Here is a 25,771-nt window from a genome sequence, read left to right as displayed (position 1 = left end):
TTTCCCAGCCTCCCTGTGGAGGAGCATGTGGGCAGAATGACGTGGTCCTCTTCCAGGCCTGGCCCATAAACCTTCCAACACACCATCTTCATTCTCACCTTTCTCATCCACCACCTGCATGGAAAAGTCTCCAAGGACCCAGAGGAGGGCAGAGCCACAAAGTAAGATGCAACGCCTCCAAGTGACACGTGGAAAGCAGCCTGGACAGGAGACCCACAAGTGAGAAGCAAACTTGCATCGTGTTAAAAGTTTTCTATTTCCATCACAGGAGACTATAAGCTCCCTGAGAGTATGGTCAATATTTAGCCCATTTTAGTAATACCAGCATCTAGCAGAGCATCTAGTTCAGAATAGTCCATCTGGTCTCTGTGCCTGCTACCAGCTCAAATAAGAACACATAATTTATGTGTATTTTTGTCCTAGTTGAGTCAGTATGGCCTTAACCGGTGACCGTATGTCCAGGTTTGCCCAGGACAGTCCCAGTTCCTAATTTGGCTTTGACACAATTGTTTATCTATCCATTATGATGACAGTTGAATGGGGAGAGGAAGTAGGGATGAAACAGCAATGATGGGAACCTACCCAGGCCTTGGGACTGATCCTCGCATGGAGAATGGCACGTTCAATGAACAGCATTCCAAGAGTGTTATAAACTCAGACATGGACCAGGAAACTTCAATATCCAACAGGTCTATAGCTGATGAGAAGGTGGCAGGAGGTCCCAGGCCACAAGCTGTACCTGAAGACAGGTGAGTAGTGGCGTGGGGATCCAGGTGAGTCCATTCAGGGTGAGAGCACAGAGCAGGTTCTTTAGCTGAGAGCTCAGAAAAGAGTGCTGTCAGGGACATCAGCTGAAACTGAGGACCTCACAGACTTCTGCGTTGCTGGGGCCCTTGACTGAGGAAGAAGAGTCTTTTAACAAGATCTTTGAGGACTTAGTGTTTGAAACCCTTTGAGATGCAGTCTTAGGGGAATCCATTGAAGAGAAGGATATGGTATGGTGAGAAAGTGTGGTATGATAAAATCCATGAATACAAGCACACACTCACATACACACACACACACACACACACACACACGCATACATAGTCCCAATTCTTTCCCAGCCTGGCCTTGCGCCCAGCAGCTAGGAAGAAGGCATGAGCGCTTGGTTAATCCATGTTCAAGTGGTTTAAGATGGACAATATGAAATGTGCATGGGTGGAGTCATTCCTGGGATATAAGCCTAAACTTCCTCCCTCCCTCACCCCCCCAGATAGCTTGTCCCCTAAAACAGCAACCTGGAGGGACCAGACAAGCAGGGCTCAGTGTGCCCACATATGCCAGTCAGTAAATTGTTTTGTGCTTTTCCTCTTTAAGGTTTACGTTGTACATTTGAAACAGATTTCACCTGGATATAAATGTTAATCTGGGGTGGAAGGGCCTGGGGAAGGGGGTGTGATGATATTTAGTGGTACCAGAATCATTGCCAAGGTCATCGGTACAGGGAGGGCCCTGGCAATGATTCCAGTATTAGAGGGCCATCTTTGCAGCTTCTCCAGAGAAGAAGTACTATCAGCACTAATACGACCTGAATGCCTGTGAATATGCCGGGCATCCTTAGACTTTTTACATCTGTTATCTCACCAAGGCAGGGAACGTTTCAGACACAAGGAGACTGAGGCTTGGCTGGCAAGTAATAAAACTGGGCCCCAAATTCCAGTCAGCCAGAAATAGAAACCCCAACCCGTTTCTATTAAACATAATTTTTATTTCATCCAAGGCAAAGCTAGATAAAACTCTACAATGCAAAACATGTTGTCAAGGCAAGACAGTCTGATCACATTCATTCTGTGCTTGAACACAAGTCAGTGCTGGGTGTGTGCACATCTGCGCCTCCCAGGAGGCACCTGCAGATCTGAGGCCCCCCAAGGCCCGTTTGTGCTGCATTGTTTCGATCTATAGTTACATAGGAAATTGACTATGAGTATTGTCTTCCAAGGCAGAGGAATAAACCATGCATAAGATAGTCAAAAGCACTGTGTATCGGGTGGGAGGGTAAGGACTCCCACCTGGGACAAAGTAAAGTGAAGCTGTAGGATTTTCCCCAGAGAAGAGCCCCCTCCTGGCACTCCCTCCCCCCAGCACTCTGATGGCATCTGTCTGTGACAATGAGACAGAGTCATGGCGTTACGGAGCCCAGGAGCACGGCTGATCTCCCCCTCTGTCTCCTATCCTTTCTCAGCCTCCAGGTGCCCCAATGGATATAGCTCTGGCCAGGGAAGATGGCTCCTGAAACGTGCAGAACCTCCCCCATCTCAGGCACACTCAGCCTTTACACACACCTCCATACACCCCGACGTCCATGCATGGCCCACCCACCCCACAGTCATGCATTTCCACACACGCACGCCACCCAGGCACACCCTCAGCTGCCCCCATCTCAGGAGCTCGCTCTCACCCCCTCCCTGAGCTCTACCGGCCCCTCTCCCAGACCTCTCCAGCACCCCAGGTTCCTTCTGGCTGCCTTCTGCTCAATTCCTGCACCAGGAGAATCCCAAGGCCTGGAATGCTCGGGTCCTATGCGGTGTCAAGGACGGGGAGCTGGGAAACGCTTGTCTACGGTCTCCTGACCTTACTGTCAGCATAGATGCGTGTGTCCAGGGCTCCCAAGTTCAACTTTGTGAACAGCTCTCTCTAGCCCACAGGCCCTGAAAACACCCTCAGCAGCCCCTGGAGACCTGCACTTGCTGAGGGTCTGCCTGGGAAGATGGTTTTGCCCACACATCTTCTACGGTAAATCCATGCCAGGGTTTCTCCATGGCTATAACCCCGGCCTTGGCGCAGGACAGTGTTTGTGGTGGGGACTAAGTTTAGCATCCTCAGCCCCCACCTTCACTAAATGTCAGTAGAGCCCTCAGGCATTGGGCAGCCAAAAGCGTCCCCGCTACAGTCCCAACCACCTCTACTGAAAACCACCAAACAAAAGCCATGCACAGGAAACTTTAAGCATCAGAGCCAGGGTTCTAACATTACAAAGACTAAAATAATTCCAAGGGGGAGGGGTGGGAAGAGAGAGACAGAGAAGAGAGAGAGTGTGTGTACGTGTGCGTGTGCGTGTGCGTGTGCGTGTGTGAACTATGGGGATGGGACACAGAGATGAGGACAGGACAGACTTGGAACCATCCCTCCAATTATGACACCTGGACTGCTAGATCCCTGTCCAAGCCAAAAAAGATTTTTAAACCAAAACTTGCCTCACAACAGTCCTGTGAGGTAGGTATTATTACACCCATTTTATAGATAGGGAAAGCTGAGCCCAGAGAACGTGCATGACCCGCCTATGATGCTCTTCCTCTCCCCCGCTCTGTACGCCTTGGCTTCCTCTCAAGGGAGTAAGAGGAGCACAAGACACTCTGCCCTTCCAAATGCTAACGCTGGGAAAGGAGAAGCAAGCACTTTTGCGTGAAGGCAGCCTACGAAGTTTCCCGAATGACTGGTGGCTCTTGTCTGTCTGCTCCCAAAGCCAGGGAAATCTGAACCTGAGCCCAGGATGGGTGGAGGAGGCCGCAAGGGACAGAGGCAGATCTCAGTGGGACCCTGCAAGCCCCTCAGGCTGGGCAAGGGTCACAGGTCACAGCCGTGGCTGCCCTGCAGGCACTCCTGTTCCCCCTCCCCAAACCTGCACCCTTGGGGACGCTCGCCGCTGCTTTTTGGCAGGGAGGGTCCTCAGGCAGTCCCCACACACTTTGGAAAAGGGGGCTACTCCCCTCTCATCCCTCCCAGGGGCCCAGAGGACAGAGTATCAGGAATTCAACAAGAGAGCGAGGGGGTGGGAGCAGATGGCGGATTCCTCCATGATCACAGCCCCGGCCCCCCTCACTTCCCCAACCCCACAGGGACAATACCACGACATGGCCTGTAAGGGGCCCACGGGAGCACTTGGCAGACGCCTCCAAGACTCAGTGGCTGGCCAGCGGGCTATTAACGACACAACTCCAGCTCCCTGGTCCCCTGCCTGACCCTGGGTGAGGGCAGCGGGACCCTCACCAGGGCCCACCAGAGCTGGCTGTTCCCTAGGGGCTGAAGCGGGGAGGGAGCGCATGAGCCAGGACTCAGGAGCTAAGGCACAGTCTAGCCCCACACGCAAGGGGTGTGCAAACCAGTGCGTGGAAAAGCAAAGGAAAACCCTGGGCACTCTCTCCCTGCACCTCCCCAACCCTGGGGTGAGAGCGGGGCACAGCTGAGCAGGAGGCAGACAGAAAACCCAAGGGCCCTCTCATCCAAAGCAAAAGGGTCCCCGAGGTGAAGGCCAGCCTTGACGCAGGGATGGAGATGAACAGCCCTGGGCAGGGAGAAGCTGGAGGAGCACAGGAGCAGCTCCTCAAGCAAGATGGCGCCACCTGCTGCTTCAGGGGAAGAGGAGCAGTGCGGAGCTGGCAGCGAGTTCCCAGCAGTGGCCATGGTCCTGCCATGCCAAGGAGCAGGGGCAGCCAGCGCTGGCAGGGCTGGGGTGAGCGTTCCGTGGCCAAGAGGCCCACCTCTGCAGCCCTGATCCCCCAAGGAGAAATACTAGGAAAGGTGTAGGTGGCGCCCCAGTGCTCTGGGAAGGCCTGAGGGACCCCTGCATGAGCCCTCAGGGCCCAGAGATCAGAGGAGCAGACTAGGTGGGCTAGGACCCCCCAAGACCAGGGTGGAAGCCCTAGCTGGGAGGGTTCAGAGACTGAGCAGCTTGGGGTCTGGGGGTGGGGGCAGAACCAAGACAGGCAGGCAGGCACCCAGGGGTGGGGGGAAAGGGGAGTTCCTCACTAGAAGGACGTGGGGCAGCAGGAATCCATCAAAGCCTCTCACTGTAGGACCCTCCAGCAGCCTCCCACCCTCGGATCCCGTACAGAGTCCTCTGGCCACTCCCACCGTAGAAGGGTTAGTCCTCCATACTCAGGGTCCAGCTACTGGGGCAGCCCTCCCCAACCCCCCAAGTCTCTCACAAAGAGACATCTGGAGGAAAACCAAGGCATTCCCTGTCCAGGGTGGGGACACTGAAAGAGACCATCTACCCAGGTGTCGGGGGACCGGCCCTCCACACTGCTCCAGCCCCTCCTTTCCTTTCCTGAACCTTCCACAGGGCCCCTCCCTTGGCCAGCCCTTGTCCCTGGGGAGCCCTGGGGGGGAAGGGGGTGGGGCAGGCTGGACAGGACCCCAGTTTCTCCCCGCCCGGAAAGACTACAGTTTGAGCCAAGCAGCAGATGTCTCAGGCACGTGGGTTCACGGACACGGCTCAGGCATCAGTTTCATCGTTAGAAAGCGAGGCTCCCGGCGGCTGCTTGGCCCCGAGCAGGGCTCACACTTTTTTTGGTGCTTTCTCTTCCGCCTTGGAGCCAGGTAACCCATTCTCTGTATTATCGTTCCCTGACGAACTCACGAGGCACTCCTTCCTGAGAGGAGAGAGGAGAGAGGGGGGTGCTGGTGAGAGGAGGAACCCAAGTGATGGGTAAATGGTAGAGGAGGAGCCATGGTGCCCTGGGCCAGTGCTGGACCCTCTCCCTGGCCTTCTGTAGAGCTAGCCAGAGGCCAGGTTGCCTGACCTCTCTTCCTCCATATCCTCATCTGTAGAATGGGTATAACGATGGCCCCTTCTTCATGGGGTTGCTGGGAGGAGTCAGTGAGCCCTTGGAACAGTGCCTGACCCACAGGAAGGTCTCAGTAAGGCTAGCATCACCCAGTCATCTCAACGTGGCAGAAGGCAAGGGTGCCAGGCGCTGTTCCTAGGGATCAGTGCTGAGGGGCAACTGTCCGGCTGTGCCAACCCAGGCGAAGGGTACAGGCCAGTGGGCAGTATGCCAAGGGCAAAGCGCTCCTCACCCAGGGCCCCGCAGGCCCTTCCTCCTGAAGCTCACTGTGACCAGAGGTAGAAGAACGAGATGGAAGGGGCACAGCAGATGTGAACGTGGGGGGTGGGACAGGGCAGTAGGAAGGAGAGATGGTTAGGCGGAAGACACCCCCCAGGAGCATCAACACCCTGGCCACCCTGTCCTGGACATGCTCCAGTTTGAGTATAACGCCCCCCAACAGCAGTGCCCAGGCTGCACAGGGCTCTCCAGGGAAGACCTGACTGCTACATCACTCCCACCTTTCAGCTCATGAAAATCTCCAAGTCTTTTTCACTGCTGTTGTCGCTAAACTACATCTTAGCCTCACCCTGGGCTTCTATACCTGGGTTTGAGGCCTTCAGGAAGGACTTAACATTTTGTCCTCATCAATTTCATCTTGCAAGATTTAGTCCATAGCTCCAGCCTCTTAAGATCCTCCTAGATCCAGAAAATGGAACCCTCCTACACTGCTGGTGGGAATGTAAATTGGTGCAGTCACTATGGAAAACAGTACGTAGGTTTAGTTTTTTAAAACTAAAAATAGAGTTGCCATATGATCCAGCAATCCCACTCCTGGGCGTATATCTGGAGAAAACTCTAATTCGAAAGGATACATGCACCCCAATGTTCATAGCAGCACTATTTACCATAGCCAGGACATGGAAACAACCCAAATGTCCATCCACAGATGAGTGGATAAAGAAGATGTGGTACATGTATACAATGGAATATTACTCAGCCATAAAAAAGAATGAAATAATGCCATTTGCAGCAACATGGATGGACCTAGAGATTATCACACTAAGTGAAGTAAGTCAGACAGAGAAAGACAAATACCATATGATATCACTTGTATGTGGAATCTAAAATATGATACAAGTGAACTTATCTACAAAACAGAAACAGACTCACAGGCATAGAAAAAAAAAAACTTACGGTTACCAAAGGGGGAGAGATAAATTAGGAGTTTGAGATTAGCAGATACAAACTACGATATATAAAATAGATAAACCACAAGGTCCTACTGTACAGCACAGGGAACTATATTCAATATCTTGTAATAAACCATAATAGAAAAGAATCTGAAAAAGAATATATATGTATGTATGTATAACCGAATCACTTTGCTATACACCAGAAACTAACACAATCAACTACACTTCAATCAAAAAAAAAAAAAAAAGATCCTCCTAGATCTCAATTTTGTTCTCCATCCAATATAGTTGCTAGGTTTCTTATATCACTCCTAGTGTAGTTCAAGTCTTAATAATAACAATGAACAAACAGAGCCCTGTGACATACCACTAAAGACCTCTATTCAGATGGGTCTATCTATCATCTACCTATCTATCTATCTATCTCAATACCTTAGGTATAGTCAACCTGGCCAATTCTTTACTAAGAATATTTCTTTACTAAGACCCTACTGGCTACCAGGCACCGTATCAGGCTAGAAGGGTGTCCAATTGACATGGTGCCTGCTCTCCAAACACTTGCAGTCTTCCAGGGGACATGCTATTACACAAGTAATTGCAATACAATGTGGTAAATGATAGGATGTGGGGCATACCAGGGAGGGACTCAACCTAGGAAGGCTCCTTCTAGGGTCAGGGAAGACTCTTTGGAAGTGTCCTTTAAGCTGAGACCAAGAAAGATCAGCAGGAAAAGAGGGAGGAGACACTCCATGCAGAGGGAACTGCACCCACATGTGAAAGCCCAGAACTGATCATGAGATGCTGCCCCACACCTCCCTTCTTCTCGGCAAGAAGCCACATCTCTGCTGTTATGCAGGCTCTCCTTGCTGCTCAGAGAACCTCCTCAGGCTTCCCCGTGGCTTGTCTCCCACCTCCCCACCCAGTCCCTGTGCCCACCAAGGCCAGACCCTTTCTTCCGGGTCCTCTGATGGAGTCAGGCCCTGCAAGCCCTCCCCAGCTCCCCTGCAGTCAGAGGAAAGCCAGTCTCAGCCTGGACTCCCAGGTCCTCAAGAGTCTGTCCCAAGCCCCTTCGTTTTTCCTCCCCTTCCTCCCTATCACACCCCCCCACTCTCTCAACAACAACAATAAATGCCTTGTTCCCCAGAACATGCTCCTTTCCCAGACTCTCTGTCTTTGCTCTCAGTGTTCCCCACCCGGAACACCCTTCTCTTCACCCTCCCCAGGGCTTAAATCATATCCATCTTGCAAAGCTGATCACAAATGTCTCTTTGGCCAGAAATCCTTCCCTAGTATCTCACCCTCTCCTGAACCCCTGCAGCATTCTCTCACACCTCTACACCGGCCCTAATCCCTCTGCCTCATGTTACAATGATTTGTGTACATGTCTTCTTCACAGAATCTCATTCCTTCCAGAATTTCCTGCAGCACCTGGCCCAGTACCTTGCACACAGCACCTCAAAAAGAGCCACCGAATGAAAGAACGACTGACTGAACTCTAGATCCACCGCATGAATCAGCAGGGTATGGTGGCAATGGTTGAAGCTTCAAAGCAAAGAAGTCAGGATTCAAATCCCAACTCTATCACTTATTAGCCTTAGTCAAGTCACTAAACCACTCTGAACCTCACTTTGCTCAACTTCAAAATAAAATTGTACATATTTTATTTAAAAAATGCCTGGTGGAGTACCTAACACATGGTAGGCATGCGGTGAATGACAGGAAGTAATACTATCTATAGCGCCCTGATCCAGCTGTGTGCTAGCAAGAAAATGTTAGCCTGCCTTGTTTTTGATGAACCTGTGGCGGCTCCCAAGGATCACTGTTTTCTTTTCTAAGTGCTTTTAAACCATATGTTAAATAATGTGTTCTCCAAATTTGCTCGCCATCAATAGTCAGACTGATGGTTAAAAACAGAATTTGGTCCAGCTGCATGCTCCTGGCCCCTCTTCAGATCTCCAAAACCCTCCCAGCCTCTGGCCATGATACAGGTGGACAACCCAAGAGTTCATCATCTCAACCAGTGCCTCCCTGCTCCCCCTCCCCTCCGCCGTTCTCTAAAGTCCCTCCCTGCTGTCAGCTGCCTTCCCTTCTTACCAGTGGAATTTCTGCCCTTTCAAGCCTAATTCTTTCTTCTCAACAGAGCAGAAGCCAATACCAACAGAGCATCTCCCCCTTCTCTCTTCCTCTCCTTGTTACTCTCACCCTCTCTGCTCCAATGGCAGGCCTGCCTCATCTCATCTTTCTTGCCAAGAACACAACTTTCAAATGCCTTTTGCCTGCTCTGGTTTTGCAACATTCAATTTTGGAGCCTGCCTGTTCCGGCAGTTCTGGGCCTGGGTCGCACCCTTTGTACCTCCCCATCTTTCCTCCCCTTCCTCTTACAGATATCTGATTTATACCTGAATTTATCCTAGGGCTTCCTAGGCGGCCATATCAGCCTTTTCAGACTGTTTTTATCTCCCTCATTAGGATTTTCAGAATTTCACAATAAGAGACTCCCATCACCCTAGAAGGATCTTCCCATTTTAGAGCTTCTGTACACGGAATCTTATATTTTCCCTGATCTGAAAAAAAAAAGGCATCTTAAAGCCTTTGGTAGGACTTTAGATTTAGGTGGTACAAATAGAGACAGGCTAACGGGATGGGCAGGAAGACAGGGGAATGAGGAAGAGCAAGTGGGTTGTATTTATGTTCTCAGTGAAGTCAGTGCATTAACAAACACCTACTGGGAGGATGGGGAAAAGGAAGTGAGATTAGGGATGGGGCTGGAAGATGGGAGGAGGGTGGCAGGGATAGGGAAGAGAGTGAGAGAATTAGGAAGAGAGGCTGGGATTAGGAGATAGGCAGAAGGATGAAGGGCAGATGGGGTAGATGACGGTGGATGAGAAGATGCTGGGAACACCTATAATATGAGAGTGGGTGGTGGGCTGGTGGGAGGACAGGAGTCAACTCACTTCTTCTCCTGAGTCTTCTTGATAATGAAGGCGATGAACTTCTTAACCAGCAGGATGAAGATGAGGAACCCAATGACCCCGCCCACAACAGCCAGGATGATGAGTGTCACTGTGTTGTCCACTTCTTCCACTTCATGGCCAGAGCAGGGAGAGAAGGGGGGTGGAAAAGGGGAACAGGAGTCACCATGGCAGCCCAGCAGCTCCAGAGCCTCCAACCTGGGCAACTGGGACATGCCCACCTCAGGCAGGAAGCAGGAGAAGCTAGAATATGGCATCCATCAGGCTAGGGCATAACAGGAAGACGGCCCTCTCCCCCGACACTCTGCACATACGCCCTCCCGCAGACACCCACACAAGTTCTGGAATAACTCAGACTCAGGGACCACAGCACCCAGGTTTGACTTGACCCTCAAACATGAGACTTTCACTTGCCTCTTCCTAGGTCTCCGCTGCCCATGCAGAAGAAATTGAGAATCTCCCTGTGACATCTCTTATGTGATCAGAAGGCACTGGAGCCAGGTAGTCTGGATTTCAACTACAGGATTTCCATGGTCACTTACTAGGGGGTAACCTAGAACTGGTCACTTAACTCTTCTAGCCTCAGTTCCCTCAACTGAAAACTGAACCCCTGACTTCCCAAACCTTCTCCACCCACAGTCGCTCCCATCTCTGCTGAGAAAACTCCATCCTTCTAATTGCTCTGGCCCAAATCCTTGGAGTCATTCTTGACTCCTCTCTTTTTTACAAACCCCCATATCCAATCCACCTGAGAATCCTAATGGCCCTAACTTCAAAAATTCCAGGGCTTCCCTGGTGGCGCAGTGGTTGAGAGTCCGCCTGCCGATGCAGGGGACACGGGTTCGTGCCCCGGTCCGGGAAGATCCCACATGCTGCGGAGCGGCTGGGCCCTGTGAGCCATGGCTGCTGAGCCTGCGTGTCCGGAGCCTGTGCTCCACAACGGGAGAGGCCACAGCAGTGAGGCCCGCGTGGCGCAAAAAAAATAATTTAAAAAATAAAAATAAAAAATTCCAGAATCATGAGCATCTCCTCTGTAGAAATTCCACACCATCTAGGGAGCAGTGGACCCCCAGGCACACAAGAAACACAGCACGATCAGGATCCTTAAGCAGATTTCCTTCCTTTTTCTCTGCTTCTGCACCTCCCTAGCCTTCCAGGTTCCCCTCTCGTAGATGCCCACCCAGCTTAACTCCTCCAGCCCTTTCCCTAAACACCTCCAGTGTCCGGGATCAGGTGACATCCTCATCACATGCTTCCTCGTCTGTTTCACCTGTGTCAGAATGAAACCCCACCAGCTGGGACTTAAGCACCAGAGGGAGAGATCATTCTTATCAGTCGGGTACCTGTGCCTCTACCTGCTTTGCCCCTGTTTCAGTTATGTGTTTACCTGTCTGCTGTCCTACCCTGACCTGTCAATTCCTCGAGAAAGAACACTGTGTATCATTCACAGCACTCTTTGGTTTGATGCCTGGCATCCAATCGGCTGTCGCTAACAGAATCCACAGTAATAATCAGCATATACGGAGAACTTTACAAAACACTGCCGTGTAGTAGCTTCTGTAACTCTCACAACAACCCTAAGCGAATGCAGATTCTACAGATGAGGAAAACAAGGTTCAGAAGGCCTAAACGTATATCACAAGCTATTCAGGGGCAGAATAAGTATTCAAGCTAAGTTATTCAAGCTTCCAGATGTAACTCCAGTAGCTCTTGAAAGCATAAAGCGAAAGAAAACACCAACGTGGTCCATTTCACCATTACACTGAATTGGGTACCCACCCCCACCCCCGTCCTTCCAACTTTACTGCCCTTGTCCCAGGCCTTACTGCATACGTTTATCAACAACTTGGAGGAAGATGGTGGCCTGGTGCTGAAGATAATTCTCCTTGGGGTTCTTCACGTGGCAGGTGTATTTGCCCGTGTCGCTGAACTCCAGGTTCCTCAGCAGAATGGAAATATTGTTCATTTTCTCCTTCACAGAGCCCTCCAGAGTGATGCGGTCATCATCTTTCAACTTCACCTTGGGGTCTGACTTCTCATTCTTCACGATCCCATCTATGAGCTGTGGGGGAGAAGAGGGGAGCCAGGAGGTGGCCAAGAAAGAATCAAGGTCCTTTTGAGAGTCATGACGTCACTCCAGCCCACTCCTTGGGTATCTCCCTGCCCAGGTCCAGGAAGAGCCCTCCCCCGGTCGTTTCCTTCCAGTATCGATAGCTCTGCCTGTCTAACCTGGGTTTTACTGGCTTCAGGCTAAACCCACTTTCTGTTATTAAGGTCTCCCTAGAATGTAGCATGCTTTTACTGTGCTCTTCATAAAAGCCTTTTAAGTAACGAATGCTGCAAATACCACACTCGTTTCCCTCTATCGCTCCCCCCGGCCTCTGCTGACGCCACATCCCATCTGTTCGATTCTGACCCTCCATCAGGACGTGGATCGACCCCACAGCACTGTGCATCGGTACCCTCTGAATTCAGCATCTAATTACATCCAGAGTTGGTGTCTTGTGACTGCTGGTCCCCTACTAGATTGCAGAGTGAGTACTCAATAAACACCTGCTGACTGCCCCATCCCCACCCGTGGCCACAGCCCTGGCCCCTTCTCTTCTCCACCTTGCCCTCCCATCCTTCCAAGGCCTGTTCCCCAGCCCTCCTCCGATTTGGACTCTCCTCATTCCCCCTCTCCAAGTCTCCCAAAGGTCTTGTCTCTCCTGTTTTTTATATTAAAGTATTAATTTTTATACAAGCTGACCAAGTTTCAGGTATTTCTTCACACCAGACAGAGGACTCTAGCCAAGAATTCCAACAGACCCCAAATTCTGGGAACACAATCTAAGCATCCTTCCCACTTAGATCCTTCTAGACAGGCTCCGACAACAATACTGGGAGAAAAGGTGACGAAAGGTCCTGGGGACCATCACCGTGGGGTCAGGCCAGAAATGACCAGAGCCTGGGATGGGAGGCAGGGGTGAGGCGACAAGGAAGGGAGGAGAATCTGAGCTGTCCTGTCCCTTCCCCGCCTACTTACGATCTTGAATGTATCACTGCTGTTGTAGGACCACCAGAAGCGCAGGTTCTGGAAGCCAAAGCAGCTGGTGAAGGTGCAGGGCAGCAGGATCTCCGTGCCGTTGACAGCGTAGATGGTAGCGGCCTTTCCCACAGATACCTCCAGCGACAGGGACACAGGGACCAGGAAGAGACCTGTGTGAGGGGCACCACTTCCCTTAAAACCCCATCGGGGGCTTCCCTGGTGGCACAGTGGTTGAGAGTCCGCCTGCCGGTGCAGGGGACATGGGTTCGTGCCTCGGTCCAGGAGGATCCCACATGCCGCGGAGCGGCTGGGCCCGTGAGCCGTGGCCGCTCAGCCTGCGCGTCCGGAGCCTGTGCTCCGCAACAGGAGAGGCCACAGCAGTGAGATGCCCGCGTACCGGAAAAAAAAAAAAAAAAAAAACCCATCGGAACCTCCAGGCTGGAGGCCTGGAAGGGACCTCTCGGATAGGGTGGAGTGGCTTGGTCAGGCTGAGAGGTCTCTGTCACCCTTGGTGTCAATATCAGGAAGATGGTTCTCTTTACTTCAACGTACACTGCCTGGGCCACCGCCGTGATTCATTCTCCCGCTTGGGCTGAGCTGGATGGACTTCCGAGCCAGTTAGCAGCCCTTGGGGCATTCTAAGTGACCACCAGGAGTCACCCCAACCCAGGAAACCCAGGCCCCTGCCTCCATGCCGCGAGTCCTCGCCCCCTAACCTGCGGATGCGGTCCCTGCATCGCCCCCAAGGGCAGGACCCGCGCCTCCCGTTCGCGCTGGGAATTTCCCCGAGGGCTGTGCGCGGCATCCCCGTTACGTTTCCGGGATTGGGGGTGGGGTAGTGGGAGGCTGAGGGGGTCCCGTGAGGTGAAAAAGACGAAAACGGCAGCAGCCACTCATCACCGACCCTGGCGGCTCCCACCGGCCCCAAGGGGCGGAGAGGCAGAGGGGAGCCTCGCGCTGGACCTTGCTGAACCACCGAGCGGGACCCCGAGAAGAGAAGGGAGACAGGGCGGACTGGGATGGCATCCAGAGGGGTGGGGTGGAACAGAGCACGTCTGGGCATCGGTCAGCAGCAGCGAGAACCGAACGGTTAAAGCAATAACGCAGAGAAAGTGAGGGCGGAAGACGCTTTGTGGAAGCCGACTGCGGGCAACCAGGTGCACGCAAGCGGGGTGCCTGGAGAGGGCGCTGCACACTCCGTCCCCTCGTGACCCGAAGTGGCCCATCCTGCCCCCCACTCCCCGCAGCCCCACTGCGGCCTCTTGTCCTGGGAACATCCCCCGAGGCCTACACCCCCGCCCCTGCTTCTTTCCCACACCCTCGCATCAAAACCACCCCTACCGCTTGAGCAGGTGGCAATCGTGAATTTCCACTCGTGGCCCCCGGGTTCTGCCTCATGAGTTCTTGTAAGGAAACCTGGTCCTCCTGTCCTACAAAGTCCTTGAGGATAGTCCACCGTACCTCAAGGTCATGGGGAAGAGGGGTGTCGGAATCAGAGAGTAGCTCTCCTTGCCCCTAGATGAACCAGGCACCCAGGGTCACCCTGGGTGAGGACTCAGAGGGAGTCCTTCTCAGGTTTCCAGTGATCCTAAGAATAATGACCTTTTCCTGGGCCGGGATGCTTGCTAAGGCTATGTGTGAGTAATCTCATATCACCCTCACCTCACACCTGTAAGAGGGTCTTATTAATCACATTTTACAGGTGGGAAAAATGAGGCTCAGAAGAGCAAAGTGCCCTGTGCCTTGGCCGAAGTCATACAACTGCTAGAGGCAGTTGAAATCTGAACTGGGGTCTGACCCCAGGTCTAGTGGGCAGTTGAGAGCATCCATCTGGCTGTACCAACTCCTATGCCAAAGTTTCCCTGGCATCTCTTCCCAGACTGTAATTTCTCTCAACTACTTGGCCCTCCAGCCTAGAGCTCCCAGAGTGTAAGAGCTTAAGGATCCAGACTGATCCGTGTTACAGACACTAAGTTGCCACTGCGTGATTTTAGAGACAGGACAACAAGACCTAAAATGGGAGGAAACTTGGCTGAACTGACTGGGTTTAGTGGCCGAGCCACTTGAGAACCGTTCCAGGCCAGGTCAGCTCCCAGCTCTAAAGGCAATTCCCAGAACTGCCCTGGTTCCCAAGACAGCTACGGTCAGTCTTTGTTTTAAAGGCCACCGACCTTGCTCTTTCTCCCATCCTCACTCTCAGGGAAGGACCTCTTTTGTCAAACTTAATTCCCTCGTGGTACATCATAAACCAGCTTCCTCTTGTTTTGCCCACATGAGATAATGATGCCTGGTACCACATGGGCGATGCTTTTTAAATAGGGGAGGAGGAGTTTCCCGGCAGTGGGGAGCTAAGATCACACATGCTGCGCGAAGCCAAATAAATAAATAAATAAGAGGAGCTCCAAGGAGAGCTGGCAGCCCAGCTCTGCTCGCAGGGCCCCCCTCAGCTGCTCCATGTCCACTTCACTTCTGAAGGCAAAGTGGACTGCTCTTACCACGAAGCTCAGAGATAATACCCCGGGTCCAGGATCCCCTGCCACTGTCAACAACTGCTGATACTTACTCAGCAATTACTATGTGCCAGGCACATTTAACCTTCACATCCATGCTATGAGTGGTGTACTGTAATACCTCCCTATTACAGACACGGCAACTGACCATAGACAGGTTAGGTGACTTAACCTAAGGTCAAAAAAAAAGAGACATTTCTAGCATCCCAAAGCCCCAAAGCAAGAAAGTCCTTCCTTACATCCTTAAGCAGCAGGGTTTGCCCACCTGCTGGGTTCCAATTAGTGCTGAGAGGTCATTTCAATTAGCCTTCATTCTTTGATCAGCTCCTCTGTGCCAGGAATTGTTCTAGAGCAGTGGCTTTCAAATTCACAGAGCGTCAGAATCACCTGGAGGGCAATTACAGCGAGCTCTGCCGGGGAGTTACTGATCTAGCAAGTAGAATGGAGCCTGGAAATTTGCATTTCTAAGAAGGTCCCAGGGAATGCTGTGGTCAGGGATGACACTTTGAGAACCACTGTGCAAGAGGATTGCTACCTGTTAACTCCAAGTTTTATTAGAATGCCAAAAGGTAGGTATCATTTTTCTTATTTCACAGGCAATGAAACTGAGGCTCAGAGACGTTAAGTCACTTGCCCAGGGCCACATAATAAATGGTGAATCTGAGTTGAGCACCTATTATAAAATAGGACAGGCATTTTACATGCACTGTCCCATTTAATCCTCATAATAATCCTATGAGGTAGTTAGTTATTATTTTTATCTCCAATATACAAAATGAAGAAAAGAGGCTGAGAGAGATTAACCTGCTCAAGGCCACACAACTGGTGAGTGGAATAAGCAGTGTACCGACGGCACTCTGCTGTCCACCCCTTTGTGACGGTGCCTCTCCAAGAGAACAGTGCTGTCAGGGCCAAGCTCTCCTTAGCACTCTTGGTTTTCTTTTTATCTCTCCCCTCCCCCAACCCCCTGCCCCAGAGGTCTAGGGATGGGAGCCAGACATGAGGTCACCCTCCAGCCTAGAAGATGGCCTTCTGATCGGAGACCCCAGCTTCGCTGCTCTCCCCCTACCGCCCCCGCAAACCAAGGAACAGAGTACAGAGCTGTGACAGGGAAGCTCTCGGGAGAAGGCAGCTTCCTGATGGCTACAGTGCTCCCTTGGGGCCTGAGCATGTGCTCCAAAGATCACCACACCGCCAGCCTCCAGCGTTCGGGATCCTGGGGAAGGTGGCGGGGAATGCAAGTCAGGGGCCAAATCCCTCTCCCCAACCTCAGCCAGAATGGGCTCTCCAAGAGCACCAAAGATACACATCAAAAGTGAAATTATTTGACTGCTTTAAATAGAAGCAAAAAAAAAAAAAAGAAGCAAAAAAAATAAAAGTCCAGAACAGAGGAGAAAAGTATTTCTTTAAGGTCTGGCTGATGACAGTGCACATTTCTGCCTGATTAGTGTGTGCCCATGTGGATGACTTAACTCTAATACAATCGGGACTCCCCGACTCTCAGAGTGAAGCATTGCCATTTCCATCGTAGCCCGGAGGGGACAAAGGAAAGGCAGAGACGTTTCCACGGAGAAGTTCAGAGCCCTGCCCGAGTTAAGGCATCAGAGAGGCCAAACAAGCCTGGCTTCTCCACAGCACGCCCTCCCAGCAGGCAAAAGTCCTGCCAGCTGTGTCTGGGAGACTCGTGCACAGGAAAGCCCAGGGGCCTGCCTCTTGTACCTTCTCCCCTGTGAGCCTGCGCTGCGGGGAGAGGAGGGAGCAGGGGCAGGTATAAATCCACTAGAGGACCCCGAGAGGTACTTCAGCCAGGGTGGATGGGTCAGCAGACACAAGGCAGGCCCCACTCTGCCCGCTGACCTGGAGAAAGTCAGAGGTGCCATAGCCCCAAACCAGGGATGGCTGTCTTTCCTACCTTCTGAGCTTGGTATAACATGAGCTTATAAAACACGAGAAGGGGGCTTCCCTGGTGGCACAGTGGTTGAGAGTCCGCCTGCCGATGCAGGGGACGTGGGTTCGTGCCCCAGTCCGGGAGGATCCCACATGCCGCGGAGCGGCTGGGCCCATGAGCCATGGCCGCTGAGCCTGCGCATCCGGAGCCTGCGCATCCGGAGCCTGTGCTCCGCAACGGGAGAGGCCACAGCAGGGAGAGGCCCGCGTACCGCAAAAAAAAAAAAAAAAACACAAGAAGGGCTTCAGTGAGTCCATCCTCTGGCCTGGGCACTCTGCAGGTGGAGGCTAGTGTTTAAAGGGAGGGAGACAGAGGTGGCCCCCATCACAGGTCTAGATGTAACCAAGGCACCCCAACTCAATGACCAGTGTCAGTCAACAATATCTCCAGGCCATTCACATGCTGTTTTATACTTTCCCCTTGTATTACTTCTTGGAGGTAATTATTTCCATGTGGTTATTTCCTTAGATAAAGAAGGACTTCCTTTGCTTTGTCCCAAACTAAACTCTTCAGAATTTCTTGTGTGTGTTTCAGATTGAGGGCCTCTTTCTGGCATCGTGGGATTGATGAACAAGTCCTCCTACTCATGATCTTGTGGAATTCAATCCTAAGCCCCTAAGCCTTGCCTTTGCTCACTGAAAGACCCTAACCATGGAGCCACTCTCAGAGCAGCCGTTTCCTTTGCTATTTACTGATCAGCCCCCTCCTATATCATCTGGGTGCTGCGGTTTTGTCTAAGGATTGACTCAGGCCTCCCATTTAAAGTAAAAATGTGTTGGGTACATGCAAATGTTATCATTAAATACACCAGCAGGGATCTCAGGGCTACCATCAGACCTTCCAAGGCAGATGCCAAGGCAGAAACATTCTGCCACCTTTTCCCACATCCGGGGACAGTGACACCCACCTTGGGGTGGAGGGAGGAAAGAGGGGCAGCGTGGTGCCCTCTCTAAGTTTAGCTCCCAGGGCTCTCCTGGCAGGGCAGGCGGAATCACAGCTGACGTTAATAAGGAAGCTGATATACTCTGGCCCCCGGGGGAGTCAGACAGGCTCAAAGTTAGAGCTGGGAGGCAGAAAGTGGGCCGAGGTCAGCAGGACAAGACCCCTCCTGGGGTGCAGGCCCTGGGGGCCGTGGTGGGGGGGCAAGGCTGAGCCAGGAAGCCCCCTGGGCCCAGAGACAGAGGAAAGATTTCAGCTCCCTCACCCTAGGCAACCTGCCTCCTTCCGGCCCACACCGAGGGGCTTTGCCGGGATAGAAACATGCCCCTGAGACAACACTGGATGCTCAACAAAACCAGCTCTGCAAGCAAGTCCAAGCAGAGTGCCCATGCCTCCTCCTGCAGGCCACGGAACGGGTGCACTCGTGCAGCCAGCCCGTGGCTTATGCAGAGAGCCCTACACCCACAGCAACAGGGCAAAGCGGGAGGATCTGTACCTGGGGTCTACCTAGCATGCTGGTCCCACCAGCCAAGGCAGGCATTAGGGCTCGGGAGACCCCACAGGCCTGCATCTCCTGAAGAAGAACAAATCCCCCGTTCCAGATTCAAACCTGGGGTCTTTCTCCATTTCCCCCCTTTCCCATCCTCTTCTCCATGAACTCCTCACTTACCCTTTCCTTTTCCTTCCTCTGAGTGGGACTCAGCACCCTCTCCTTCATTGCCTTCTCATTAAACAAGCCCTTAATAAACACATACCAAGGGAAAGAGGGTGGGGCAACATAGCACCCTCACAAGTGATCATTACACAGAGGTCACAGTAATTAAGCAAATCAGGGAACAGGAAGGGGTGGGCAGGACACGTACATTACCAGTTACATGCTTAGGAAGGGACTGGTACCCATTTTATCCTCAACTTCGCAGTTGAGGATAAAACGGCCATGGCCACAGTGGGAACTCAGGCCGATCAGGGATGGGGTGAGGGGCAGCTAGTGTAGAGTGGCCCTGTGCCTAGCCCATGAAGAGGAGCCTCAGTCCTACAGAGGCCCACTTCCTAGGATCACTGTGAAACCAGCACATCTGTGCCTAAGGTACAAGAGAGAACACCAGTGACTTCGATCCAGCTGTGGGGATGTAATAACATCAGTGGCCCCTGAGTGCAAGACATCCTCTAACCCTCCTCCACCAGGTGCCAACGTGACGGGTCTGCACACAGTTTACATCTGCAGAAGCAGCAGTGACCGCCCTTAAAGGCTTCTGTCTCCCTGTTTTCAGCCCAAATGCCTACATGGTGTGCCTGACCCGGCGAGGGGGGAGCTGCCAGAAGCCAAATGTGACTAATATAAACAGGAAGCGGGGCAGGTGCCGGAGATGGAGTTGGCTTACATTGAAATCCAGCTATGATTTGTGAGGCGGTTACATTCTGGCCTTAATAAATATCATCCCCCAATCTGTTGGAGTTTGACGCTCGAAACTATCGCGAGCATACTAATAGATAATAATCTGTTCCTTCTGTGTCCTCTGGATGTGCCCCCTCCGTCTTCATACTCATCCCAAAAATGAAGAGCCAGGAGCAGGCTAAACAGGTTCCCCCACACCCCCATGGAACCTTTACCTAAGAAGAGAGATAAGATCCTTCCTAAAAGGGGGCTTGGGGAATTCCCTGGCGGTCCAGTGGTTACAACTCCGACTCCGCGCTTTCTCTGCCGAGGGCGCGGGTTCAGTCCCTGGTCCGGGAAATAAGATCCCGCAAGCAGGCGCGGGCCAAAAATAACTAAATAAATAAATAGGGGCTTGAACTGTCCTCCAAGTCCCTTCAACCCCATCCAGTCTGCAGGGAAGGCAATGGGCACTGGGGGAAGTAGAGAGCAGAGGAGTCAAACAGAAAAAGGACCAGGAGGAAGGGGAGCTCCCCCACCCCCAACTGGTGCACGCTACTGCCTGGGCAACAAGCATCCAAGTTGCAAACGGCTCTGGGCAGAGGTAGAAACCAGCATCCGAACAATCACACGTTGGGATGCAAACCCACCTGGCATCCCCTACACCCAAGGCAAAGACACCCTCCCCCAGCACGCTTAAACCTCCGAACTCTGGGCCCCAAGATTCAGCTTTAGAAGCCCGGGGCTGAAGGCACCACAGACAGCAAAGAACTAATCTCGGGGCTGGCTGGCCGGATGGGGCAGGGGACGGCGCACGGTCCCCAGGGAGCTCAGCAGTCCGAGCCCGCGTCCGGCAAGAAGTGGTAGCCGCGATGCTCATTCCGTGCCGCACTCCAAAGCCCACCCCGTCCAAGGCGCTGCTCTTCTAAGTGTCTCCTCCTCTGGGGGAAGGTGGGGGAAGGGTGGCGGAAAGAGGCAGAAGAAACCAAGCCGGGGCTGCCTTACCCAAAAGCCCAGTGCCCAGCCATCTCGCCCGGGCTGCGCCTCGGTGCCCAGCCCCGGGCATCGTGCTGTTCTCTGCCGAGCGCACCAGGGGCGCGGGGACAGGATACACAGGTCACAGCAGCGCTCGCAGCCCTCGGTCTGCAGTCGGCCCCGAGGCTGCCGGGGAGCTGTGCGCCGCCGGCCGGGGCTCGGGAAAGTTGGCGCGGAAAGGGCGAAGAGGGGGAGGGAGGGAGAGGAGGAGCCGGCTGCGGGAGCAGCCGCGGAGGGCAAGGGGAGGAGAAGGAGGGGCCCGAGGAGGAGGACCCGGAGCAGCAGGACCTCCGAGCTAGTGCAGACGCGAGCGACGCTGCTCCTCTGCTTTGGAAGCGCTCCAGCCGCAGGAGGGGCGGTGGCCGCCGCGGAGCCCCGGGCGCCCCCGCCTCGTGGTGCCCGAGCCCCGGGAGCCAGCCGTACCGGCCCCACCACCACCACCCCTGCTTCCGCTCCGGCTCGGGCTGGGCGGCTGCGGCTTCGCACTGCAGGGCCGCCCTCAGCCGCGCGCATCATCCCGTGCGCTGAGCTGCCAATTAGGAGGATAGTTTGGGGAGGGGTAGAGATGGAGCTTTTCGGCTGTTGGAAGGCTGTGATGTTCTGCTTTGAGGAACACGAGTAGGGTAGCGGCTCCCTCTCCCGGGGCCGCGAAGGGACCGCTCGGATGCCCGCAGCCAGCACTGCAGCAGCCGGCGGGCGTGTGCGGGCTTGCCCGCCGCGGCCGCCGACCCACGAGTGTGCAGCCTCACGGAGCCCCGCTGTGCAGGGTCCCGGGAACCCGGCTTCCAACTGTAAACTACCCCCGTCACCGCCCACCATCCTCTCCCACTGCTTCATGGACTCCTTGAAAATCATGATGCTCCTAGTTAGGGAATCGGCCAGACACCGCCGATCGGGTCCAAGCCCTGCTTCACCCTCCCGCGGCACCCCTACTTCTCATTTTTCCCACCTAGGCCAGCCCCCTCAGACCCTCCCCTTTTACCCCCCTCCAAGGGTGTCCTGAGTCCTTCAGAATCCTGGAGGACTCCCTTGGCCTCGCCTCCCTTTTGGGGTGGGGGTCGAGGAGCCCAGGGCAGATGTCCGGGCTTGGTGGGGGTCGCAGCCAGGTCAGAGGGCTTTTTCCCAGACCCTCTTGAGTTACAAGTGACTAGTGCTACTTGGGGTGGTTTGGTGACTCATGTCTGCTATCCTCCTCAGCAGCCCCTTCCCAGCCATCCCAGCCCCCTCCTGCCACCACAGGGCCTGTCTGAGGTCCTGACCCTCCAACCTTTGCCTGTCTGGAGACTGGTTCAGACCTGGAAACCTGCTCCCACTTCATGGCCTGACCTCTGCTACTGCCCCCGCACCGCCCACCTTCTTAACCTGGGGTCCCTGGGGGGCTTCAGAGATCATGGACCCCTTGAGGTTGTACTGGAAATGCTGAATGTCTCTCTTTTTTTCCAGGAGAGAGGTTTGCTCAGTATAGCTGTGATAGTGGTATAGGGGCTCTGGAGTTAGGCACTGGGGAATCAAGTCCCAGCTCCAGCATATGTTGTCGTATGACCTTGAGCAAGTTATGCAATCTTCTGCAGCAGCTTCATCTGTAATATGGTGAAAGTGACGATATTCACCTCTTGCAATCGTTAAGAGCAATGCCACCCTTAGACCTGGGCAACAGGGGCCTCAGCCCTGGGCTCCTGAGTTTGGAGGGCCTCACTCTGGCCCTCCTCTGGCCCTACACCTCCTCACTGGAAAAGTGGTTCCTGGGACAGAAGGGAGGGTAGTCTATACACCTCCTCTTCTAGACCATGCTCCGAACATCCGGGACCCTGGAATTCCCTGTTCACATGACCCGATTCCTAGCAGGCCTCTTCCCCGGGTCAATCCTCTCAGGAGCTGCCCATGCCGGATGTGCACCCACAGGCCGGGGCAAAGGGGAGCTGTTTACAGAGGGTGGGAAGTGGATGGAACTTGACATGCAGATGGAGGGTTCCCAGGCATGCATGAGAGACCCTGTCCCAGCAAGACCAGGGAAGAGTGGACCAGGGAATGGCTTTTGGGCCTGGCCTTAAAATTAAGACTGAGGAAAATTCATCAAAGGTGGAGGATAATAGATGAGTTTTAACACTTTGTTATCTTGATTCATAACTTATATTTAGACATATATGTAATTATCATTTGTGCAGTTGCCCCAGGCCTCACAAACATCAGATGTGGACCTATGAAGACTGGATGAGATATTATCATACGTAAAAGTGCTAACAGAGTTCTAGGCATAGGGTCAGCCCGCAGTCCATTTTAGCTCTCATTATTCTCAAAGAGGTCTGTGGCCCTAAAAAGGCTAAGACTTTTCCTGTCTCCAAGTTTGCACGTTTACCCCCTCCTTCTCCAGGAGCTTCCAGACCCTAGATCCACAGGGCCAGACATCCACACTGCCCACTTTATTTTTACAGCAGGGGTCAAGTTTCTCAGAGCCGGAGGCTGATTTGAGCCAGGAGGTGAGCCAAAGGGAAGGAAAGTGACCCCTGCCCAGAGAAAGGGGAAGGGAGGGGACAGCATTCCCTGGATATCTTTAGACCCTGGGGACACAAAAACAGGCCAGCTTCCTCCGCACCCTCCACCTTCTAGGCTGCCTCGCTGCTCACCAATTCTTAGAGCCAGAAGGGTCCTTAGGAAACCCACACGCCTCCCAAATGAAGAAACAGGCCCAAAGAGGTAGAATGTGTGGCCCAAGGTCACAGAGAAAGTGATTCTTAAAGTCAGAATTAGAACTTCCCCCATTATTTGATTCCCTCCCTCCACACCCCCAGCTTTCCTCTAGAGAGCAGGAGGGCTCCACAGCTGGGCAGGAAAAGTGCTTGAAAGATGCATTAGCGGCTAGAGGAATTTTACATTTAGAGAGCACTTTCCTCAAAAATTCTCAAAACCCTAGTGCATCCATCAGATGGACGGGCACTTTGGCCCTTTCTGCGCCTCCCGCTGCAAGTCCCTAGAGGGCAGGATGGTGGTTTGGACACAGCCCCCTGCTGTGCCCAGCAGGCTGGCTTCGCGGTGGTGGGGTCCTGCACTCTCAGGTCCTGGGCAGCCTGGTTCAGAAATACCTCGAAGAGCAAGTTTTCAGGGATACAGAGACGGGCTGGACCCTGAGCCAAGGAGCTGCCAGGAAGCTGTTCTCAGGTGGGAGGAGATGGGCCTAGATTTAAGGGGAAAGGAGATTTTTCTAGGGGGGTGGGTGTGCGGGGGAGGGTTCAGCATCTTTGAAGCAGTTAGTCCAACTGTCCTCTCTGAGACCAGGCAAGCCTCTGGGTTCCTGCCCTCCGCCTCCACCTCAGGGCCAGGATGGGAGCTAGGAAGCAGCGCAGGTATGAGGTTCAGTGTGTGGTGGGGAAGTGACACGGGCAGAAATGGGGGCCGAGCTCCGGCTCCCAGCCTCCAGGAGATGCTTTTATCCAGGCAGGTACTCAACCCTGGGGGTGCTCCCACCTTCCACCTACACCGGGGCGGGTAGGTGGAAGATTCCATCTCTGTCAATTCTCAGAAAGCTAGCCAAGACCCTGGCAGGGGGGGGAAGGGAGAGCTCCGGTGAGGCCTCCAGAGCTATTTTGGGAGGAGTTCCTTCTAAGTAATAAGAGCCTGGCAGGGAGCCTCCTCCCCCTCTGGCTCCCCTATTGCCCTTGCCCTTGCCTGCCTCTCCCCCTCCCGCATAAGCCCTCTTGGCTCCTGTCGGGGCATTGCAGGTAACGGAGCTGGACGGCAGCCACGCTGACCCGGCTCAGAGAGGCAGAGAAGAGGGAGCTCTGCAGGGATCCATCCCCCCGCAATGCCCCCACCTCCCAGGCCCTCTCCCTCTGACCTCAGATCACTCAGATCGACACCAGGAGCTTATAGCCCAGTTATCAACAGGGCCCCAACCTCAGGACAGTGGAACTGCAGGAGCCGGGATGCTCTGCATACAGTAACTTAAAGTTGAATGCTCCCAAATCCTTCTGCCTCTGGGGTTGGGGCTGGGTGGATGCTACCTGGCCAGGCATTTGGGTGTCTCCTTCTAATGCACCTAGGTCTGTTCCCTGCCCATCCCGACTCACCATTCCTGCCCTCCAGCTCAGCGCTCACTTGCCTCAGCCACAGTCTCAGCATCCACTGAAGTTTGGCAGGTGCTGAGGGGGTTAACAGGACAGCATGCACCAAACCAACCCGCAGGCACGTGGCTCAGCAGCCCAGCAAGGAACCAGTACTGGCCCCCTCGCCCGCTGCTCCCCAGCCCACCTCGAATCCGACCTGGAGCAGCGATGAACTCTTCCTGAGCTCTCCTCACCCATCTCCACTTTCTCTAAGGGCTCTGGGTGCACGCACCTCCTCCATCCCTCCCTTCCTCTTTTTCTGTTTTCTGCCAGGTTCTTTCCAAACATCCCTTCAGGCAAAGGGGGGTGGGGAGCCCCAGACAGATGAGCTCATTGGGAGGAGGAGGGCAGAGGGAGGAGGGAGCTAAAACATCCTGACCAGGGAGGTGCTCACTGGACAGTCCCAAGCTGGAGAGGGGCATGTGCCCCCTGGCAGGAGCAGGCGTCTGCTTCCCTCACTGCAGCTCAGAGATGGGGTGAGTCCTGGGCATCCCTTTATTCTGGGCCACTTTGGGGTAGGGTGTGAAGCCCCATGGCAGGGTCTCAGCCACCCTACCCAGCACCCCAGAGCTGTGTTTACCTCTGTGTTTCATGGATTACCATGCCCCACTGCTTGTCCATCATGGGAGGATGGGGGCTCAGGAGGGCTGGGGGTCGGAGGCATTGGGAAGGTTTGTCATTCATTGTAGGGGGACTGCCTAGTCCGCTGAATGGCTAGATGTCCTCCTGGAACCGTAGACCTGGTCCTGCCGCTGAACTGGGCGCTGGGACAGACTGACCAAACCAGAAGCATAAAAAGGTGCAGAGCGCCAGGCAGGGCTCCCCTAGTGTTCTGGTCCCATCCGCTATGAATATTTTAGTGTGAGAGCAGTGGATCTTGCAAAGTGAGAGGAGAGAGAGGATGTGGAGTAGAAGAGGAGATATGGCAGGGACAGAAGGTCAGGAGAGATGGCCGAGAGGAAGGGAAGAAGCATGGGAGCAAGGGAGAGTCTGCCTGGAATGAAGGGGAACCTGGGGAAGTTGGAGTGAGACACAGGCCGAGGAGGAGGGGTAGGGATGGAGACAACTGGTCAGCAGGTG

The 25,771-nt window shown here is 53.7% G+C and overlaps 1 protein-coding gene across 1 annotated transcript; it reads right to left on the bottom strand.

Annotated features, from left to right (window-relative positions):
• Positions 1–1,733: 1,733 nt before the first annotated feature.
• Positions 1,734–20,963, bottom strand: SCN4B (sodium voltage-gated channel beta subunit 4). Its single transcript, XM_027082189.1, has 5 exons — positions 20,562–20,963; positions 12,782–12,954; positions 11,590–11,818; positions 9,739–9,868; positions 1,734–5,414 (listed from the first exon to the last, which is right to left on the bottom strand). The coding sequence occupies exons 1-5, from the start codon at positions 20,620–20,622 to the stop codon at positions 5,321–5,323; spliced, it is 687 nt and encodes a 228-aa protein (XP_026937990.1). The 5' UTR covers positions 20,623–20,963; the 3' UTR covers positions 1,734–5,320.
• Positions 20,964–25,771: the final 4,808 nt, after the last annotated feature.

Source organism: Aethalodelphis obliquidens, unplaced genomic scaffold, assembly GCF_003676395.1.
Source record: "Aethalodelphis obliquidens isolate GAN/ISIS:26980383/991018 unplaced genomic scaffold, ASM367639v1 scaffold46, whole genome shotgun sequence".
Lineage (NCBI taxonomy): Eukaryota > Metazoa > Chordata > Mammalia > Artiodactyla > Delphinidae > Aethalodelphis > Aethalodelphis obliquidens.
Note: the sequence above shows the minus strand (reverse complement) of the source record. Positions and strands in the feature narration are given on the sequence as shown.